Source organism: Mchenga conophoros, linkage group LG20, assembly GCF_057382185.1.
Source record: "Mchenga conophoros isolate Kocher_MC1m ecotype Shallow Benthic linkage group LG20, M_conophoros_male_GT1.1, whole genome shotgun sequence".
Lineage (NCBI taxonomy): Eukaryota > Metazoa > Chordata > Actinopteri > Cichliformes > Cichlidae > Mchenga > Mchenga conophoros.
In genome coordinates this window covers 26658044-26675660 of record NC_140545.1, presented here as the reverse complement: position 1 = coordinate 26675660, position 17617 = coordinate 26658044, and the positions used below count along the sequence as shown (strand labels likewise).

Below are 17617 nucleotides of genomic sequence, written 5' to 3'. Positions count from 1 at the left end.
CTTCAGTTACCTTTATTACAAAAAACGTTGTTACTTCCTCTGTTTTTATTTTGAAAATCATCGCCGGAAGTTGTAACTTGCTGTAAATTTACACTGTATTTGATTCATGTTTTGTTAGCTAATCTAGCAAGCAGATGCCGACTGCTTCAACTTATTTTCAGATGAATATATGTGGTAAGGCTTTTGCTTTTCTTACGCCTATTTTACTTATCATATGTTGTAAGCTAAACTTAGGGAATTGGAAAGCTAATGCATTGCGTTTCAATGCATTCATGCTGAATTACCTTCTGTGCTAACCAGCTAACGTAGCTAACGATCGCTAACTGGAGCCTATGGAGAAGCCAGGGGGAACAGCCTTGACGTTAATTTTGACGTCTTTCACAGTGTGGTGAAAGCCGTGTTACTTTCGGCTATTAAATGTGCTCAAGAGGCCAAGAAAATGCATAGCAGCATAGGATATGGGCAATCTGTGGTCGCCCTGCGGATTTTGATCGCTTTACGTTAGCTTACGGTATGTTTGCGCTAAGGCCTGTGCCACGGCTGGGCCGTTGATGTAAAGCAAGTTACGGTTCATGGCAGTAAATTTATGTGTTGTAACACTTTAATTGGCAGTGATGGAAATTAACCTATACTTCAAATAACTGTACCTCTTACAGAACAATCTTCTGTTATTTGACATGTCTTCGATAATAACTTCACCATCACCGGTCAAAGTGACGTCATTGTATTACAGGTGTGTTAACGTATGATTTGCAATGATGGCCATTTACATACTTGACGGGAATTTATAGGTCTTTGCTGTACTGTGCTATTGTCTTGAGCCACTACTCATTTCTGTTCAGTTTGCTTGAGAAATGGTGCAGAGATTTAGTTAAACATGTGGAAAAATACAGTATATGAGGTGAAAGCAGAGTTTGTACAATTCTAAAAAGCTTGAAAGTCAACATCTGATATGACCACGTTTATTCTTCAACACAGCCTGAACTCTTAGGCAAGCTTTCTTTTAGGCAAGTAATTTCCTTAAGTAGCCTTTAGGAATAGGTCTATGGAACAGAGCTAACAACCATGCCACCATGCTATTGTATAGTGGATCAAAATCTGACGGTGCTTTTCCTCAATGCAGCCCTAAACCAAGACAGAGTGGTCCACCGTGTTTGACAGATGGTTGTAGATACTTTTTTCTCTCCTGACTTCTCCCATACATTATCTGCCATTTGACACAGAACAGGGCTGTAGACTAGCCTTTTGCCAGGTTGCACTGGTGCGTCTAACTTTTTTTTTTTTTAGGTGGATCAGCACAAAAGAACAGCTTGATAGCTTATGGACTATCCTCCATTGCAGTGCATCATGTTGTTAGCTTTACTGTATCTTATCAGGGAAACTGGTCAAGCCACTCTCTTCGAAATGTATACACTTTCCCCCTTTTACTTTCAGTAGGCTCTGGCCCGGAGTTGATCGTATGTGGCTCATTATCTGATGCCGTCTCCAGACCAGTATTAGACATAACCTGAGAGGATGATGGGTCCGTGTCAGAACACTGGCTATGAATTTTGGACGGATCGGGCCTTAACTTAACGAAGAAGTTATCAAGCGTTCTTTTCATCTTTTCTCATTACCCACAGCTACATCCACTTCTATCGGGCCTAGGCTACTTACCCCTTTCTATCCACCTGCACTTTCAAATGTACACACACACACGTAGGCCTACAGGAATATCTGGACCACGGCCAATCAGAGAGGTCCTGCACCCTTGACTATCTCTGATTGGTTTAGACCACGATATGGGCATAATGTGTGTCTGTTGCTGACCACGCAGAGACTTTTTTTTATTTACTCGAATGGTTGGTCGCACTGGTGCAACCTAGCCTAACCCAATTTTTTTTTAGTCACACCATTAAGAAATTAGGTCGCATGTGCGACCAAATTGGTTGCACTCTAGAGCCCTGCAGAACTTTCAAATTTCGGTTCATCAATCTGTGAGTTCATCACTCTAATTTTTGGTCCATTTCAGGCGTAATTTGGCATACCACTGCCTTTTTTCCTCTTTTCCCTTTCCTTAAGAATGGTACTGTTTTTTTGCAATATGTAGTTCAGTTTAGCCCTGTCACTTCTGTTGTACCCCAGATTTTTAAGGACAGTTTTTTTGTTTCACCTCAAACAAAACAAGATGTCTCCTGGGAACAAATTATGTTTTTGCAACAGGCTGCTTGCAACAAAGTGCCTTAAGATACATTTTAGACAGGTTCTTTGCTGTTTGTTATGTGTAGACACAACACGGGTCATTCCTTTAGTTAGGTGCCTTTTTATGTTTGAATGATTCATAGGTCAGTGTTAATTGACTTCACAAATAAAACCACATTCTTCTGAAATGGTCATGGACAGTGAATGAAAAAGCCAAAGACCAGTGAAAATCTTTGAAAGACCTTCAGAAAGCCTGGAGAACTATTGCTGGAGACCACTTAAAAAAAATAAAAGCAAGTGTAGCTCCATCCTTCTATTTTCGTCCACTTAGCAGGGTTGTTGGGGGTTCTGGAGCCTATCCCAACCTGCGATAGGGCTACAGACTGAGTACGCCTTGGATAGGTTGCCAGTCTGTCGCAGGACAGACAGAGAGACAGACAATCATTCACACTCAAATTCACACTATGGACAATTTAGAATTACCATATTACTAGTTAACCAAACCTAACTGCATGTCTTTGGACTGTAGGGGGAAGCCAGAGTACCCAGAAAGAACTCACACAGATGTGGGGAGAACATGTAAACTCCACTCAGAAACTGCTCAATGTGACAGCGGTTAGCATTTGTTACCTCACAGCAAGAAGGGCCTGAGTTTAAATCTACCATCAGGCCAGGGCCTTTTTGTGTAGTGTTTCCAAAGAAAATATAAACAAATGAGGGGTCACGCAACTCTTTTTCATAGAACTTTGTGTCCTTACCTTGTTTCCCTTTAAGATTGGTGCCTACCACCTACAGCTGAGCCATCAAGCATATATATTATACTAATATATAATACATATTTAAAAAAATTCAATTATAACTCACATTTTCAGTTATTTGTCACAAACACTGATGCTGTCCAGTTTATTTTATTTTTTCAACTGAGACATTTTGGATTATAAAATGAATTTGGGATTATTTATGTATTTAATCTTTTTTCTGAACCAGTGTAGTTAGTTTGGTTTGGGTTTCAACAGAGGTCACATATCAGTTAAAATAGTTAAAATGTAAAATAAAATAATTGGCTGTATACTGTCTATCAGGCATCATGTGGCTTAACATAAACTTTGTGTCAGGCCTACCCTATTATACTCTTAATCTATGTCTAATGTGTGATTGCAGCATAAAACAGCTCATACGCCACTCCTACTAAGAAGGGAGGATGGCACACCACCGCACCCCACCTGAGACATCCCAGAGGACGGAGTACCTAGAGGCTGATAATGAATCCGACAGGGACTCTGGTGTTGGGGATGATGCAGGAGAGGATGCTGACAGTTGCCATGAAAGCACAGTAACAGAAGAAGAGAAACTTGAGAACCACGATGGCGGGGAAGGAAAAAGTGGGGAGGGAGAAGATTTTACAGTCTTTGTTGCCTTTCAAGGAAATATGGATGATGAAGACTTCATTCAGAAACTTGAGACAATCCTCAGAGGGATACCAAACGTGCTTGATATGGGTTAGTTCTATTTCCTTTAATGCTTTTATTTTGAAAAAGTTATTTGTGTTTGACAATTTGCATTTTAAAAAGCTGCTCATTAATAGATGAACAAATGCAAACTTTCAAGTGCTACTGAAAGTTGTTTCTACTGATGTCTGCATTTATATCAGTCTTGAGCAGAATCCACTTGGATCTTTCCATGTTTCTGATTGTAATGTTGACTCTTAGGGGTCTGTTGACACTTGACAATATAAAATGGCATTCTAATGTGATGAATCTTTAACGATCTATGGTACACTGACTTTGATTCTGTCTTGTAAAACAAGTTTTACAAGGATTGCAAATGCAGACATGTTACCATTTGTGTCCTGGTCTTTCCCCCCCAATAACCAGAAAAAAAATTCCCTTCTGTGCACTGTAATTGCAAGACCACCTCATTAATTATTGCTCCTCTAGGCCCTGAGCGGCTTCAACCACAGCATGTGGAGCCGTGGAACAGTGTGCGGGTTACCTTCAACATTCCTCGGGATGCTGCTGAGCGTCTCCGTCTGTTGGCCCAGAACAACCAGCAGCAGCTCAGAGACCTGGGGATTCTCTCTGTCCAGATAGAAGGTAACGGCACAGTCCTCACGGTTCACTGCACGTCAAAGCAGGATGCATGAGACCATTTTTGTCGATGGCACTTCAATATAAAGCATGCAAACAGGACTTTCTGTACAGATTAAGTTACTTATTGTTTCTGTCCATTGATGTTCAGGGGAAGGTGCCATCAATGTGGCTATGGGACCAAATCGAGGACAAGAAGTCAGGGTGAATGGACCAATGGGTGCACCTGGTCAGATAAGAATGGATGCTGGTTTTCCTGGTCAGCCTGGTCCAGGTATTACTTTACTCAAATTAACACACAGAGTAGCCATAGGAAGTTCTTGAAAATTTGTTTAATATTTCTTTTACTAGTTTTTTGAATAAATTACAATTTGTATTGGATACTTCGTTTTTGGTTCTTGTTATCCCTAATGTGGTCTTGTTAGTAATTGTGAATTTGTTTTGTTTTCAAAGAAGTATTTACACATTTTTGTATTATTTTTATTTTTGTATTTCATAATGAATAAATATGCTTATATTTCCTCTAGGAGGGGTTCGAATGGCTAATCCATCAATGGTTCCTCCAGGGCCTGGCATGGTAGGTCAGACTATGTTACCAAGTAGTAGTGGACAGATCCACCCTCGACTTCAGAGACCACCTTCACAAACAGGTTCAGGTTTCTTATTTCTCTACATGTTGCATTTTAGGATATGTTGCATTTTATACTGTACTGTAACAGGAAAAATTGCACCTTCCTGACTCACAGATGCGATGGATCCAATGATGTCAGTCCAACAGCAGCAACAGCTTCAGCACCAACAGGCTGGTCCCCATGGCTCAGGCCCCATGCCTCCTCAAGCTGCACATCACATGCAGGCTCTACAGGCTGGGAGACCGCTCAATCCTGCTGCACTGCAGCAGCTACAACATCAGCATCACCAGCAGCAACAGGCTCAGCTCTCCCAACTTGGACCTAGACCTCCATTCAACCAATCAGGCCAGATGGCTGCGCCCTCTGGCTGGAATCAGTTGCCTCCTGGTGTCCTCCAACCACCCACAGCCCAAGGAGGCCCTGCCTGGAGAAAGCCCCCACCCCAAGCACAGATGGTTCAACGCCCACCTTCCCTTGCTACAGTTCAGACCCCCAGTCATCCTCCGCCCCCCTACCCAGTTGGCAGCCAGCAGGCTGGGCAGGTATTCGGTGCGATGGGACAGGGACAATTACAGCAACAACAACAACAGGCTGGAATGGGTCAGTTTGCTGCTCCCCAGCCTAAAGGTCAACAGCCTGCCACTGGTGTTGCAGGGCCACCAAGACCCCCTCCACCCCTACCACCAACTACTGGACCACAGGGTAACCTCACTGCCAAATCCCCTGGTTCGTCCTCATCTCCTTTTCAGCAGGGTTCACCAGGGACACCACCTATGATGGCTCAGAGACCTACAACTCCACAGGGCTTCCCCCAGGGTATAGGTTCACCAGGAAGGGCAGCCCTCAGTCAACAGGGTAACATGCAACAGGCATTCATGGGAATGCCCCAGCATGGACAGCCTGGGGCCCAAGTTCACCCAGGTGAGATGCTTCATAATTATTTATTGTCACACTAAAAACACGTTTTTGGTTATCAGAAAAACATTACGTATTTGGTTCTAAGATGTCTAAAATATCAAAATGTTTTATATATGCAGGTATGCCAAAGCGACCCATAGGCTTTCCAACCCCAAACTTTGTTCAAGGTCAGGTGAGTGCTAGCACTCCAGGAACCCCTGTTGGAGGCCCCGGCCAGCAGCTACAGAGCAGCCAAGCAATGGCTCACACAGGTAAAATGTCTACAACACTGCACACATGTGGGATTTATGTCTTAGGTGCAACACAGTTATCTGCTTTTCTAATACATGGGCGTCTTTTATATAGTTATTTATTTTCTTTTGGCCATTAAACTGTTAAGACAATCAGAATTTTTTACATTTAATAAATATATTTGTATTGTTAGAGCGTATAGTTGCAGAGTTTGTAGTTTAGCATTATTAGATCACTGAGAAACAGCTTAAAATAGTTAATAATGTATAATAATGCAATAATGTATAATAAATAGCAATAAATTCATTATAGGCCTTAACTTTGATTTTGACAAACTTAATAGCGGTCGGCAGGCCATACAGTGCCATTTATACTAAAATAAAAGGGTTCATTAAAAAAATGGCATCAGTAAGTAGCTTAATCTATTTTCCTTTTTGTTAAGAGTAATGTATTCTGTTTACCCTTGTTAAGACCAAGTCACAATTTGGCTTTTTTTTTTTATCAAGTTTTTCATTAAAATATTAGAGTAATGTATTTTAAATTATTTATGCTATGGATCCACCTGTGCCGTTTCTGATAAAGATGAGAATGTATTTGTCAGTGTCAGTGCAACATGCATAAGACTGACACATTGAATAAGAGCACGATCTTAACTCTGCAAAAAGCCAGTGCTCCATTTTGTCAAGCAGGCCTAGAGACCCATCAGCAAGCCCGTAGCAACTCAGCAACCTAGGTGGTTGGCATAAGCGATAACACATTTTCCCTAGTAATCAGTGGTTGCCGATTCGTCGCAGACCGAATCGGCAACTGGGGCTTTAAAGAAAGTGATGAGAATTCACACCAAAATTTAATCGACTCTTCCTTTGGACATGTTTCACTTCTCCAGCAATTCAGATGAAAGATATGGTAGTTTTTGTGTGAACTTCATGTCAAACAAATTAACTACACCTTTCACATAATAGTAGGTGACTTATAGTAGACTAATAGTAACTTATCTCTGGACACTTTATAATCTAATTTAACAAAGCATGGCTCTGTGTGCAGTTAGCAGAAGGCATAATAGCTGATTACCTCACATGAAATCCATTAAGTTATTGTCTTTATGTCCCTCCCCAACCCATTTTGCATTAGGAGCTCAACCATCATCCTCTACACCAAACTCAATGCAGGGACCACCCCATGCTCCACCTAATGTTATGGGTGTTCAAAGTAGCATGGCAGGTTCAGCACCTGGTACAACTGCTGGGCCTAGTATGGGCCAGCAACAGCCTGGCCTCCAGACCCAGATGATGGGCCTCCAGCATCAGGCCCAGCCTGTGTCCTCCTCCCCCAGCCAGATGGTTCAAGGCCAGGGTGCAGGTCAGACTGTCCTCTCAAGGCCCATCAATCAAGGGCAGAGAGGAGGGATGACCCCACCCAAGCAGATGATGCCTCAGCAAGGCCAGGGGGTGATGCATGGGCAGGGTCAGATGGTTGGAGGCCAAGGGCACCAGGCCATGCTCCTGCAGCAGCAGCAGCAACAACAACAGCAGCAACAAAACTCAATGATGGAACAAATGGTTGCCAACCAGATGCAAGGCAACAAGCAGGCTTTCGGGGGCAAGATGCCAGCCGGGGTTATGCCTGGGCAGATGATGCGTGGCCCTTCTCCAAATGTACCAGGTAACATGGCTCAGTTCCAGGGTCAGGTTGGCCCACAGCAGATGACTCCACAGCAACAACAACAAATGGCTCAACTTCAGCAGCAGCAAATGCAACAACACCAGCTGCAACAGCAGCTGCAACAGCAACAGCAGCACCAGCAGATGAATCAGCAACAGTCTCAGCAGGTTCCTGTTGCTGGAAATCCTAATCAAGTTATGGGCATGCATGGGCAACAGATGAGACTGCCTTCAGGGCACCCTCTCATTCAACAACAGTTGCAACAGCAGCAGTTACAACAGCAGCAGAAGCAACAACAAGCCATGATGCAACAGCAGCAGCAGCAACAACAACAACAGGCAGCTCAGCAACATCCACATGCCATGGGGGATCCAAACAGTGGGACAGGAGATTTGGGAGTACAACAAATGGTTCCTGATATGCAGGCACAGCAACAGCAAAGCATGATGGGAGGCCCCCAGCACATGCAGATGGGAAATGGGCACTTTCCAGGTCATGGCATGAATTTCAACTCACAGTTTCCAGGTCAGATGCAGATTGCAGGACCTTGTGGACAGCCAGGTGGCTTTCCTGTTAGCAAAGATGTTACACTGACTAGCCCACTGCTGGTCAATCTGCTGCAGAGTGATATTTCAGCCAGCCAATTTGGACCAGGAGGAAAACAAGGAGCAGGTGGGGGAAATCCAGCCAAACCCAAAAAGAAGAAGCCAGCACGCAAGAAGAAGCCCAAAGAGGGAGAAGGTCAACAGCAAGTAGAGGGACTTGGGTAATAATTTGTACTTGTAACAGTTTTTGCCATGGGATGCAATTTATTTTCATCACTCATTGGTTAATTGTCTAATTGTTCAACAATTTCTTTCTCTTCTTAGTAGTCTTGAAGTGGCTGCTGGCATGGAGGATGCTGAACTGCCAAATCTTGGTGGTGAACATGGTATGGGCTTAGACAACGCAGGCCAGAAACACCCTGAATTTGCTAACAGGCCTGGAGGTAAATAGCAACATACATTTCTAGTTATTTTGTGCACATTTAAGTTGCATTCAGTCCAGGGTAAATACCCTAACTTTATTTATTTGCAGTAAACTTTTTTTACTGCATCTTTAAAAAAAAAAAAAAAAAAAAAAAATATATATATATATATATACATACATATATATATATATATATATATATATATATATATACATACATATATATATATATATATATGTATATATATGTTTGTTTGTTTGTTTGTTTGTTTGTTTGTGAATCTTTTTATGCTTTTACTTAGGCTTTCCTGGCCAGCCTGGAGATCAAAGAGTATTGCAGCAAGTACCCATGCAATTTATGCAGCAGCAACAACAACAACCACCATCGCAGCAACAACAACAGCAGCAGCAGCAACAACAACCACCATCACAGCAACAACAACAGCAGATGCAGCAGCAGCAACAACAACCACCATCACAGCAACAACAACAACAGATGCAGCACATACAACAACAGCAGATGCAGCAACAACAAATGCAGCATCAGCAGCAGCAAATGCAACAGCAAATACAGCAACAGCAGCAACAGTTGCAGCAGCAGCAACAGTTACAGCAACAGCAGCAACAGTTGCAGCAGCAGCAACAGTTGCAGCAGCAGCAGATGCAACACATGCAACAGATACAAGGTCTCCAGAATGCACAAGGACAGCAGGGAATGACAGGACAGCAGACTACAGGTCAAGGCCAGCCCCAAATGCACCCTCATCAGCTACAGCAGCAACCACAACAGCAACCACACCTGCAACAGCAGGTAATAAAGTTATGTACATTGGTGATAATTTTTGGTATTAGCATAACAATATGTCAGTTCATACTTAGCAGTGAGCCTCATGTTTCTTTCTAGCAACAACAGCAGATGATGATGATGCTGAAGATGCAGCAGGAGCAGGCGAAGAATCGTATGCCCATCCCTCCAGGAGGGCAGCTACCTCCCCGAGGAATGGGCAATCAAACTGAGGTGCAAAGACATCCTGTCTCACAGCAAGGCAACATGCCTGTGATGATCAGCCTTCAAGGACCTGGAGGGGTGCCACCATCACCTGACAAAGCCAGAGGAATGCCCCTGATAGTGAACCCACAGGTGAGGGCCCTGTTGGGACATACATTAACATAGTGCTGAAATTCTCATCTATTTTTTTTTTTTTAGCATTTAAGTTTGGAGTGCAAAGATGTAATATGAACAATTTGCCTTTGTTTTTCCTCTCTACTTTTTAGCTTGCAGGGGCTGCACGACGAATGTCCCATTCTGATGCAGGACAGGCTCCCCAAGGAACTGGATCTGAAGAAGCCCCTTCAGGTGCCCACTCAAAGCAGGACAGACCTGGTGGCCCAGAAATGGGGGGACAACCAGGAAATGGCACTCAACAGATTGTGGGCAATCAGGCCTCCAACACTCACATGATGAAGCAAGTCCCTGGTTCAGCGCAAATGCCCCAGCATACTGGAGCTAGTCCTCAGCAGCAGTTACCCACTCAACCTCAACAAGGAGGTCCCATGCCTGGTCTTCATTTCCCCAATGTCCCCACAACCTCACAGAGTTCAAGACCTAAAACCCCCAACAGAGCCAGCCCCAGACCATACCACCATCCCCTCACCCCAACCAATCGTCCACCCAGTACTGAACCCTCAGAAATTAACCTTTCACCCGAGAGGCTAAATGCCTCTATTGCAGGGCTTTTTCCTCCCAAAATTAACATTCCTTTGCCTCCAAGGCAGCCAAACCTAAACAGGGGATTTGATCAGCAAGGTCTTAATCCAACAACTCTGAAAGCCATTGGACAGGCACCTCCTAACCTAACTTTACCAGGAAACAACAATGGCAGTGCTGGTGGAAATAACACTAACAACAATCAGCAGGCATTTTCTGCTGGTTCTGGTACTGGGATGGTAGGTGCTAAACAGGACAAACCAGCTGGAGTGCAGGGTAAGAGGGCAAGTCCCAGCAATAGTAGGAGGTCAAGCCCAGCCTCTAGTCGTAAGTCAGCCACCCCGAGTCCAGGAAGACAGAAAGGGGCAAAAATGGCTGTCACTGGCCCTCCACACCAGCAGCAGTTGGTCAGTCCTCAGGGGCAAACAATGATGCTAAGCCCTACCTCAGTACCTCCAAGTCCAGTATCTATGGCTTCACAAGTGACTGGTTCCATGGAGGCGCAGCAGACCCAGAGCAACCTTCATGGAATTCAAGGTAACCCTGCTGATGGAGTCAGGGATAGTCAGGGAATGATAACAGCAGAGCAGCGACAGATACCACAGTCTCAGTCACAGCCACAGCCTTTAAGGGAGTTATCAGCACCCAGAATGACTAGCCCTCGTCTGCCTGCACCTCAGCAGCCTAAAACTGACTTGGAACTGCAGGCTTGCACTGTTGATAGGCAGCTGACGCATTCAGCGCCTGTACAGGAGTCCGAGGTCTCACCTGCTATCAGAGCAGCCCCGACTTCCCTAAACCAGTTACTGGATAACACAGGTGTTCCAAATATGTCCCTGAGAACCGTACAGAGTAGTACTGTTAGGGATGTAATGGGAAAGGACAGTCCTAAGTCTGCTTTTGATCCAGAAAGACCACTTCACAGTAATTCCCAAAGCACAGATGTGGCAGTGTCTGTTGCTAATACTGCAGAAACCGAAGCTAAACTCAAACCTGCTGTCCCAGTCCCTACCAGCAGTCCTAACTTACTGCCTGTTTCAGTTCCTGGTTCACATCCTCCCAATAGCATGAACTCCAATACCACTCCCAGCCTTAATCAAAACCCAGTTTCCAGTCTTGGTGTCATTCCTAGTTCAAATGTAAATGCAACACCTACACACACAGTCAGTACCAACACTAATGCCACCACAAGTGTAAACCCCAGTACAATTGCTTCCAGTCAGATTAGTTCTGCGTCCACAGTTAGTAGTAGTTCGAACTCTAGCTCTGCTGTAAACCCAATTGGTTCGGCTACTAAACCAAGCCCTAGTCCTAAAACTGTGACAAGTGTACACTCAGTCATACAGATCCCTGCCTCTTCTAGCACCATTTCCCCCAACCAGATCACTGTGTTTGTGGCCTCAAACCCTATCACTTCTGCCCCTGCTTCACAGCCGCCCACATCTATGGTTTCAACTATGGTGGCTGTCCCTCACAGGAACATTAGACCTCAGGACATCCGGCAGCAGAGCTCAGCATCCCGACCTCCTCAGTTCATCACAACCACCCCTGTATTTATCAACCCAATTTTCCAGGTCCCAAGTTCATCTGTGGCTCCCAATACTACAGTGGTATCTCAGTCAGTCACCATGGTGGGGTCTATCCAAGTGTCAAATGCAAATATCCAGCTTTCTGCTGCTCCAAGCTCTACCCAGTCCTCAGGGACTAACATGACCAGCAGTCAGCCCACTAGAAATGCTGTTGGACAGCTTCAGATTGCCACTAGTATGTCATCACCGGCCCCAGCACCTCCCCTAGGTCTTCAAAGTAACCCAGCAGCTAACAAAACAGAAAGCCCCGGTGAGGCTATTTCTACTCCAAAATCTCACCCAGTTCCACAGCCATCTCCTCATCCCAACCCTTCAGCATCTCCCTTTCAGCCACCTCTGGCTTCTCCTCTTCCCTGCTCTAGTCCTGGGGCTGTTAACACCGTCCGGAAAAGCCCTGTTTCTTCATCTCCAACTGCCCAGTTAAGAAGTAAGCCTGCACAGGTTGCTGTAGCTGTTTCTGTTACAGCGGACTCCCAGCAAAGTCCTGTGGAAAGGCCTGCACAGGGGCACACAGGGGCTGTGCCACCACAGGTCTTTCATCCTCCTGCTAGTCCAGCCATTCAGATTGAAGCACAAGCCCCCCATACTACTGCTGTTTCCCAAAACACCCTTGCTATATCTGCAGTTTCATCTCCAGTCCCAGTTCCTGGTCAAGTCACTGCTCCTACTCAGATTATAAGCCAGACTCAAGCACATGCACCAGCTTCAGTCTCAACCCCAATGCAAGCTGTAACATCTCAAGCTCCTGTTGTGGCTGTAGTTGGTACTCCCACTGGTGTTTCTTCTTCAGCTGTGCTCTCCACAGTTCCTCTTGTGCAAAGTCCAGTACCGTCCATTATTCCAACCCTTGCCACACCTGGACCTGTTCGCGAGGGTTCCCAGACCACATCCTCTCCAGCTGCTAACCCAAGCGGAGTTCCAGCAGGCCAGTCTGACCCTGCAACAGCTGTGGAGCCCTCCATCCCAACAGCTGGAGCAGCTGCTGAAACCACTCAGACCACAGCAGGTAAACGTGCAGCCGTGAGCTACATTAATTTTTGAAGCTGATGAGCACCTTAATGCACTACATGTCAGTCATGTGCTTAGGTCCACTTATTGTATGTTACAAAAAACGTGTATAATGCTAGCTTATGTATGAAGTATTGTTTAATGTTTATGTCTTTTTCGATAGAAAAAGGCTGTTTCTCTGTGCAAATATTCTGGCAACTGATTCCCATAGTGGGAAGAATCCACTGCTTAGCTCCCTATATACAATTACATAGCTATATCATATGTGCCCATATGTGAACAGTTAGTGGTGTGTATTTTAATGTGTTATTTATTTAGATATGTCAATTGAACTGTTTTATTCTTTCACCTCCCAGCACCTATTCAACAAGAAGCTCCACAGTCACAGGAACCTACTGCTACCGAGAAGACCGGTTAGTGTTGTCATCCTTGTTTTTGAGCTGTTAAAATACTTCTCTCTAAAATAGAATATAAGCAATTGGAATTTAAATTGCACGTGAATAATTCCTGTTTTTGTTTTGTTCAGGTGAAGAGGCTTCGACCGGTTCTGAACAGGGGTAAGATCATGTTCTTTGTTATGGTTTGTTAATTGCTGTGTAATGTGTCACGGGCTAGGGTTTTTAAGGTGTCCCTTACTGCTGATCTTTGAAAAAGCTGGCCTAATCTTAAGATTGATGCTTTTGAAGAAGAAATGCTTAGACATTTCAAGCTTCACTGAAACTCAGGGAGTTCATTTGCTTGGCCACGGAGGGATACATGGTGAAATCAATGAGCCATATGGCCCCAGCAATGGGTACGTATGATAAGCATGCAACAATATAATTATATTAATGCATGTCAAAAGGTTGAACAATGAGCAGCCCATCACAGAACAAGTTGCAGCTCTCCCACTGACCTTTATGGCCATGTTTCTTTTCCTGGGGATTGTCGTGTTGTGGTGGGGGGAAGTGAAGCCATGTTTTGTTCAGCACAGTGTATAGTTTACCGCTGTTTTTCCACTTCTATCACAGATGGGCAAAGAAAAGAAAGGCGCCCATCAACTTAGTCTCAAGGTATGTATTTTAACACGTTTGTGCTGAAAAGACACAAGCAGTGATCATGTCAGCGTAGTGGATGCTGTCGGGATGAAGATGGACAGTATCTGTGGTAGACGAGGAAAAACAGCAGAGTCCTGATTGGTATTATATCTTTCTCTGACTAGAGCAGAGTTAACTCACACCGTTGTCTGTTTGGTAACACTTTCTTGTGTTGTTCTCCTTTTCTTTTCCATTTTTTCCCCTTTTCTATCTTGTTCTCCCAGAGCTGCTGTGGAGAAGCCCAAAGGGCCAAGCAGGCGCAGCTCCCGGGCTGAGAAAGAGGTGGAGGAGGAGCCAGTAGCAGACAGCAGCCTTAGGAAGAGATCGGCCAGGCCTGTAACCAGTGCTGCTGTGAAAGGTAATTAAAAAAGACACCGTATCAATCACTATATCCAAGCTGTGCCTGCTACCATTTCCCCGACACAAATGCATGTCTTCTCTTTGACAGAAGCTGGAGCGAGCCCCACGCAGGCCAAGAGAAGGAAGTCTAAGTAGGCACGACTACAGTTGTGTTTACCTGTGAAATGTACTGTAAATGTTTTTGTTTCCCCGCTGTGAATCACTTGATAATGGTTTCTCTGAGCAGGATTATAAATTTTTACTAGAGGAAGAGACCTGTGTACAGATTGTTTTAAAAGGAATCATGCTATTGTCGTGTCCACGTGAGATTGTAGTTAGGTGTGCATACAGTTTGTGTGAATGTGCTTTTTATATGAAATGCTGGATTAATCATGTGAAGATAGATGGTGCAGCTTGTCATGACGGTATAATGTAAAACAAATAAAATTTTCTACCGCTTTTTTTCTGTGGAAATGAGTCATTTGATCTGTGTGTTGCCCTTAATTCACTCTTTAGTTGCTTTAAACAGGAATGTCAGACTTTGAGTTTAAGCGGGCCAGACCAGTAAAACTATATAGAGATTGACAGACCACGTGACTTTCGCGCATTGTTTTGTGGGTACCTGTGGCAGAAATTTAAAAAAAACACTGCATCAAGCGCTAGTATTTCCAGCATCGGTAATCATTAATTCTGCGGTTTTAATCCCTGCATTTTATTCGCCCCAAAAACAGTTATGTACAAAACGACGGAGAACACGGCAGGTCCAAACAAAGACAGACTTGACGAAATGGCAAAAAAAGGACGAGGAAAAAAATCAAAGGAGTGAAATGGTCAGACCCATACGAGCATACAGAGTGGAGTAAGGACGTTAGCGTGGTGCCCAACTTTCATCACGCACCTATTTATTATTATATGGTCCTAAGTGTGAGTGCATACACTCACAATATGTTTAGTAACTTCAGATCCCTGCAACAAGCCCAGGTCCAGTTTACTTTTGTGATTTGGACTATTCCATTTAACAGCTGCTGTTTTTTTCCCCTTTATCTCCTGTACAGGCCAACGTCTTTTCAGGTTGTAGTATTACACAACATTTTCAGATCTAATATAAATAAAATGAGTGTTTCGTAATTCATTCAATTTATTGTTTTTATTTATAACTGGCATTATTGTTTCATTCTATTATAGAATCTTACAAGAAAGAGGCAAAATTGTATTCCATTATGCTTTATTAGCTGCTTCGGTAAAAAAACAAAAACAAAACTATTGCAAAACAACATACTGGAAAATCGTTATTCATCACTTGATTGCTTCAATACAACACTTGGGCACATATATGCGGGACGCTTCGTGGCTGTTTTGATATCGCTCTCTGTCTTAACCGATCAAATCCCGCTGTGGTAGCAGCTTTCCAATCGGTATGACCCCGGTTGACAGAGGGTGGATCGCATTCCAGCATTTTGTAGGCTGGTTTTCCTACAAAACACAACAAACATTAGCCCGCAAAGCCACAGTGAACAAAGCAGCATAGCGCAACAAATTCAGTTCAAATCAATATAAGACTTCTTTGTAACCTACATCAACAATTATATTAAGATAAATTACACAATCACAACTACAACAGAAGACGTACCTTTGTGGAAATGCTTGGAGCAGACTAACATGTGAGCTGGAGTGTTCTGAAACGTTATATTTGCTCTGCAATCCAGGCCATCCGTCGGCTCTTTGTTACTTCGGAAACATGGCTTAACCCTTGTGTGGTGTTCATAGTTTTGTTACTCAGCCAGTGTTCATGGGTCTGGTGGACCCGCCAGAGTTTTGGCTTTCCAAATTAACTCTATCAAACAATTTTATGTTAAATTACTCAACAGATGTTTACTTCATCCCAATTACAAGCCATATGAACAGCAAACATGGTTATTTTTTTCCCTTTACCTTTGTTAGATCACATTTATGAATTAATGTGCTTCTCGTTTTTTGTTTCTTTTTATAAAATGTTATAAAAAAAATAAATCAGTTATAATCAAGTGGAGTGAGTGGAAAGACACAACACATTTACACGTGAAGCAATATGTTTCACAACTAAATGGGATCAGCTGCTCATCAATGGTGACATTAGGCCCAGGTTTGTAAAACAGGGAGAGGTGGTGCACACACTTATCCCACACTGTCCTGATGGCAGCTAGCTTGTCTCTCTGCCGTCGAGCTGGTCTGTCGTCTCGGTTAAAAACAGATAATCCTGGAAATTTTGTGGAAGTTTTCCAGAGACATTGATGCACGGAAAGGTTCGTGCCGGTTTCTGAATCCCACAGGGATTCGGTGGATTCCCCTTTGGACCTGAAAACTCCTGCAAGGATAAGAACCCCAAAGTAGGCCTTTGGGGTTCTTAGATGAATTTGGTCCATCTCCTTCCACCTCTCTCCAAAAACACACCTTCCTTCTAGATTACTGCAATCCAGAATAATTTTCTGGATGGGATCTGGGATGAAAAGCTCAAATGAAGACTTGATGTCCTGCACATGAGTAACTGTCAGCCGTGTTGGCCCTGGCTTATCACAGTAACAGCTCTGCAGGGTGGCTCATTTCTTGGGCAAGAAGACCATTCAATTTCACCAGTTATTGACATCCATATTTCTTCACTTGCTGTCTGGTGGGCTTGTTCTGGTCCTGGAGCTGGCTGCAGATGGGGTGCTCGTCTTCGTTTTGTTACTAAATGGTGCTCAACCTCGTCCTCTTCTTCAAAGTCACTGTCAGACTCTGAATTTTCAGAAATGTGAAATATTCTGAAACCTCTTTGTCAACATCATCATCCGAAGCCTCTCTCTTTTCCAAAATCAATTGGATGGCCCTCGCAGCAGATAATCTTTTGCCATCTTGATCAGTTGTGATAAAGAACCACACTGGCAAAGTCTTATTTATAGTATTATGCCCCTAATTTGCAGGTGGGACAGGGTATGAGAAAATAAAATTTGGATCCCTCAAGAAAGAGGGTAAAATGTGTGGGAATGTCAGAGCAGACGGTGTTGATAGTTGAATTTTCAACAATGTTGCAACTTTGTGCGGGAGCAGGAGGGGAAGAAAACACTATCAGCAGCACCAGAAAGGAGGAGGACAGAGTGTGGGAACACAGGACCTGCACTTTCAACACTTTTATTAGACCTGGGTCCAGTGGACCCGAACACCTTGTATGTAATGTAAATGCGTGGGGGGAGGTACAGTA

The 17617-nt window shown here is 43.8% G+C and overlaps 1 protein-coding gene across 3 annotated transcripts; it reads left to right on the top strand.

Annotated features, from left to right (window-relative positions):
• The first annotated feature begins 68 nt into the window (after nt 1–68).
• ncoa6 (nuclear receptor coactivator 6) lies at nt 69–14859 on the top strand. 3 transcript variants are annotated; one of them, XM_085258970.1, is made up of 17 exons: nt 69–174; nt 3343–3680; nt 4119–4274; nt 4420–4542; nt 4796–4918; nt 5015–5821; nt 5938–6069; nt 7181–8477; nt 8584–8699; nt 8983–9491; nt 9585–9821; nt 9956–12983; nt 13342–13398; nt 13512–13542; nt 13996–14037; nt 14286–14419; nt 14510–14859. In XM_085258970.1, the coding sequence occupies exons 2-17, from the start codon at nt 3383–3385 to the stop codon at nt 14554–14556; spliced, it is 7137 nt and encodes a 2378-aa protein (XP_085115096.1). In that variant the 5' UTR covers nt 69–174; nt 3343–3382; the 3' UTR covers nt 14557–14859. The 3 variants fall into 3 exon arrangements, with proteins under 3 accessions (XP_085115096.1, XP_085115095.1, XP_085115097.1); XM_085258969.1 differs by having other exon boundaries at nt 8581–8699; XM_085258971.1 differs by lacking the exon at nt 13996–14037 and having other exon boundaries at nt 8581–8699.
• The last annotated feature ends 2758 nt before the right edge of the window (nt 14860–17617 follow it).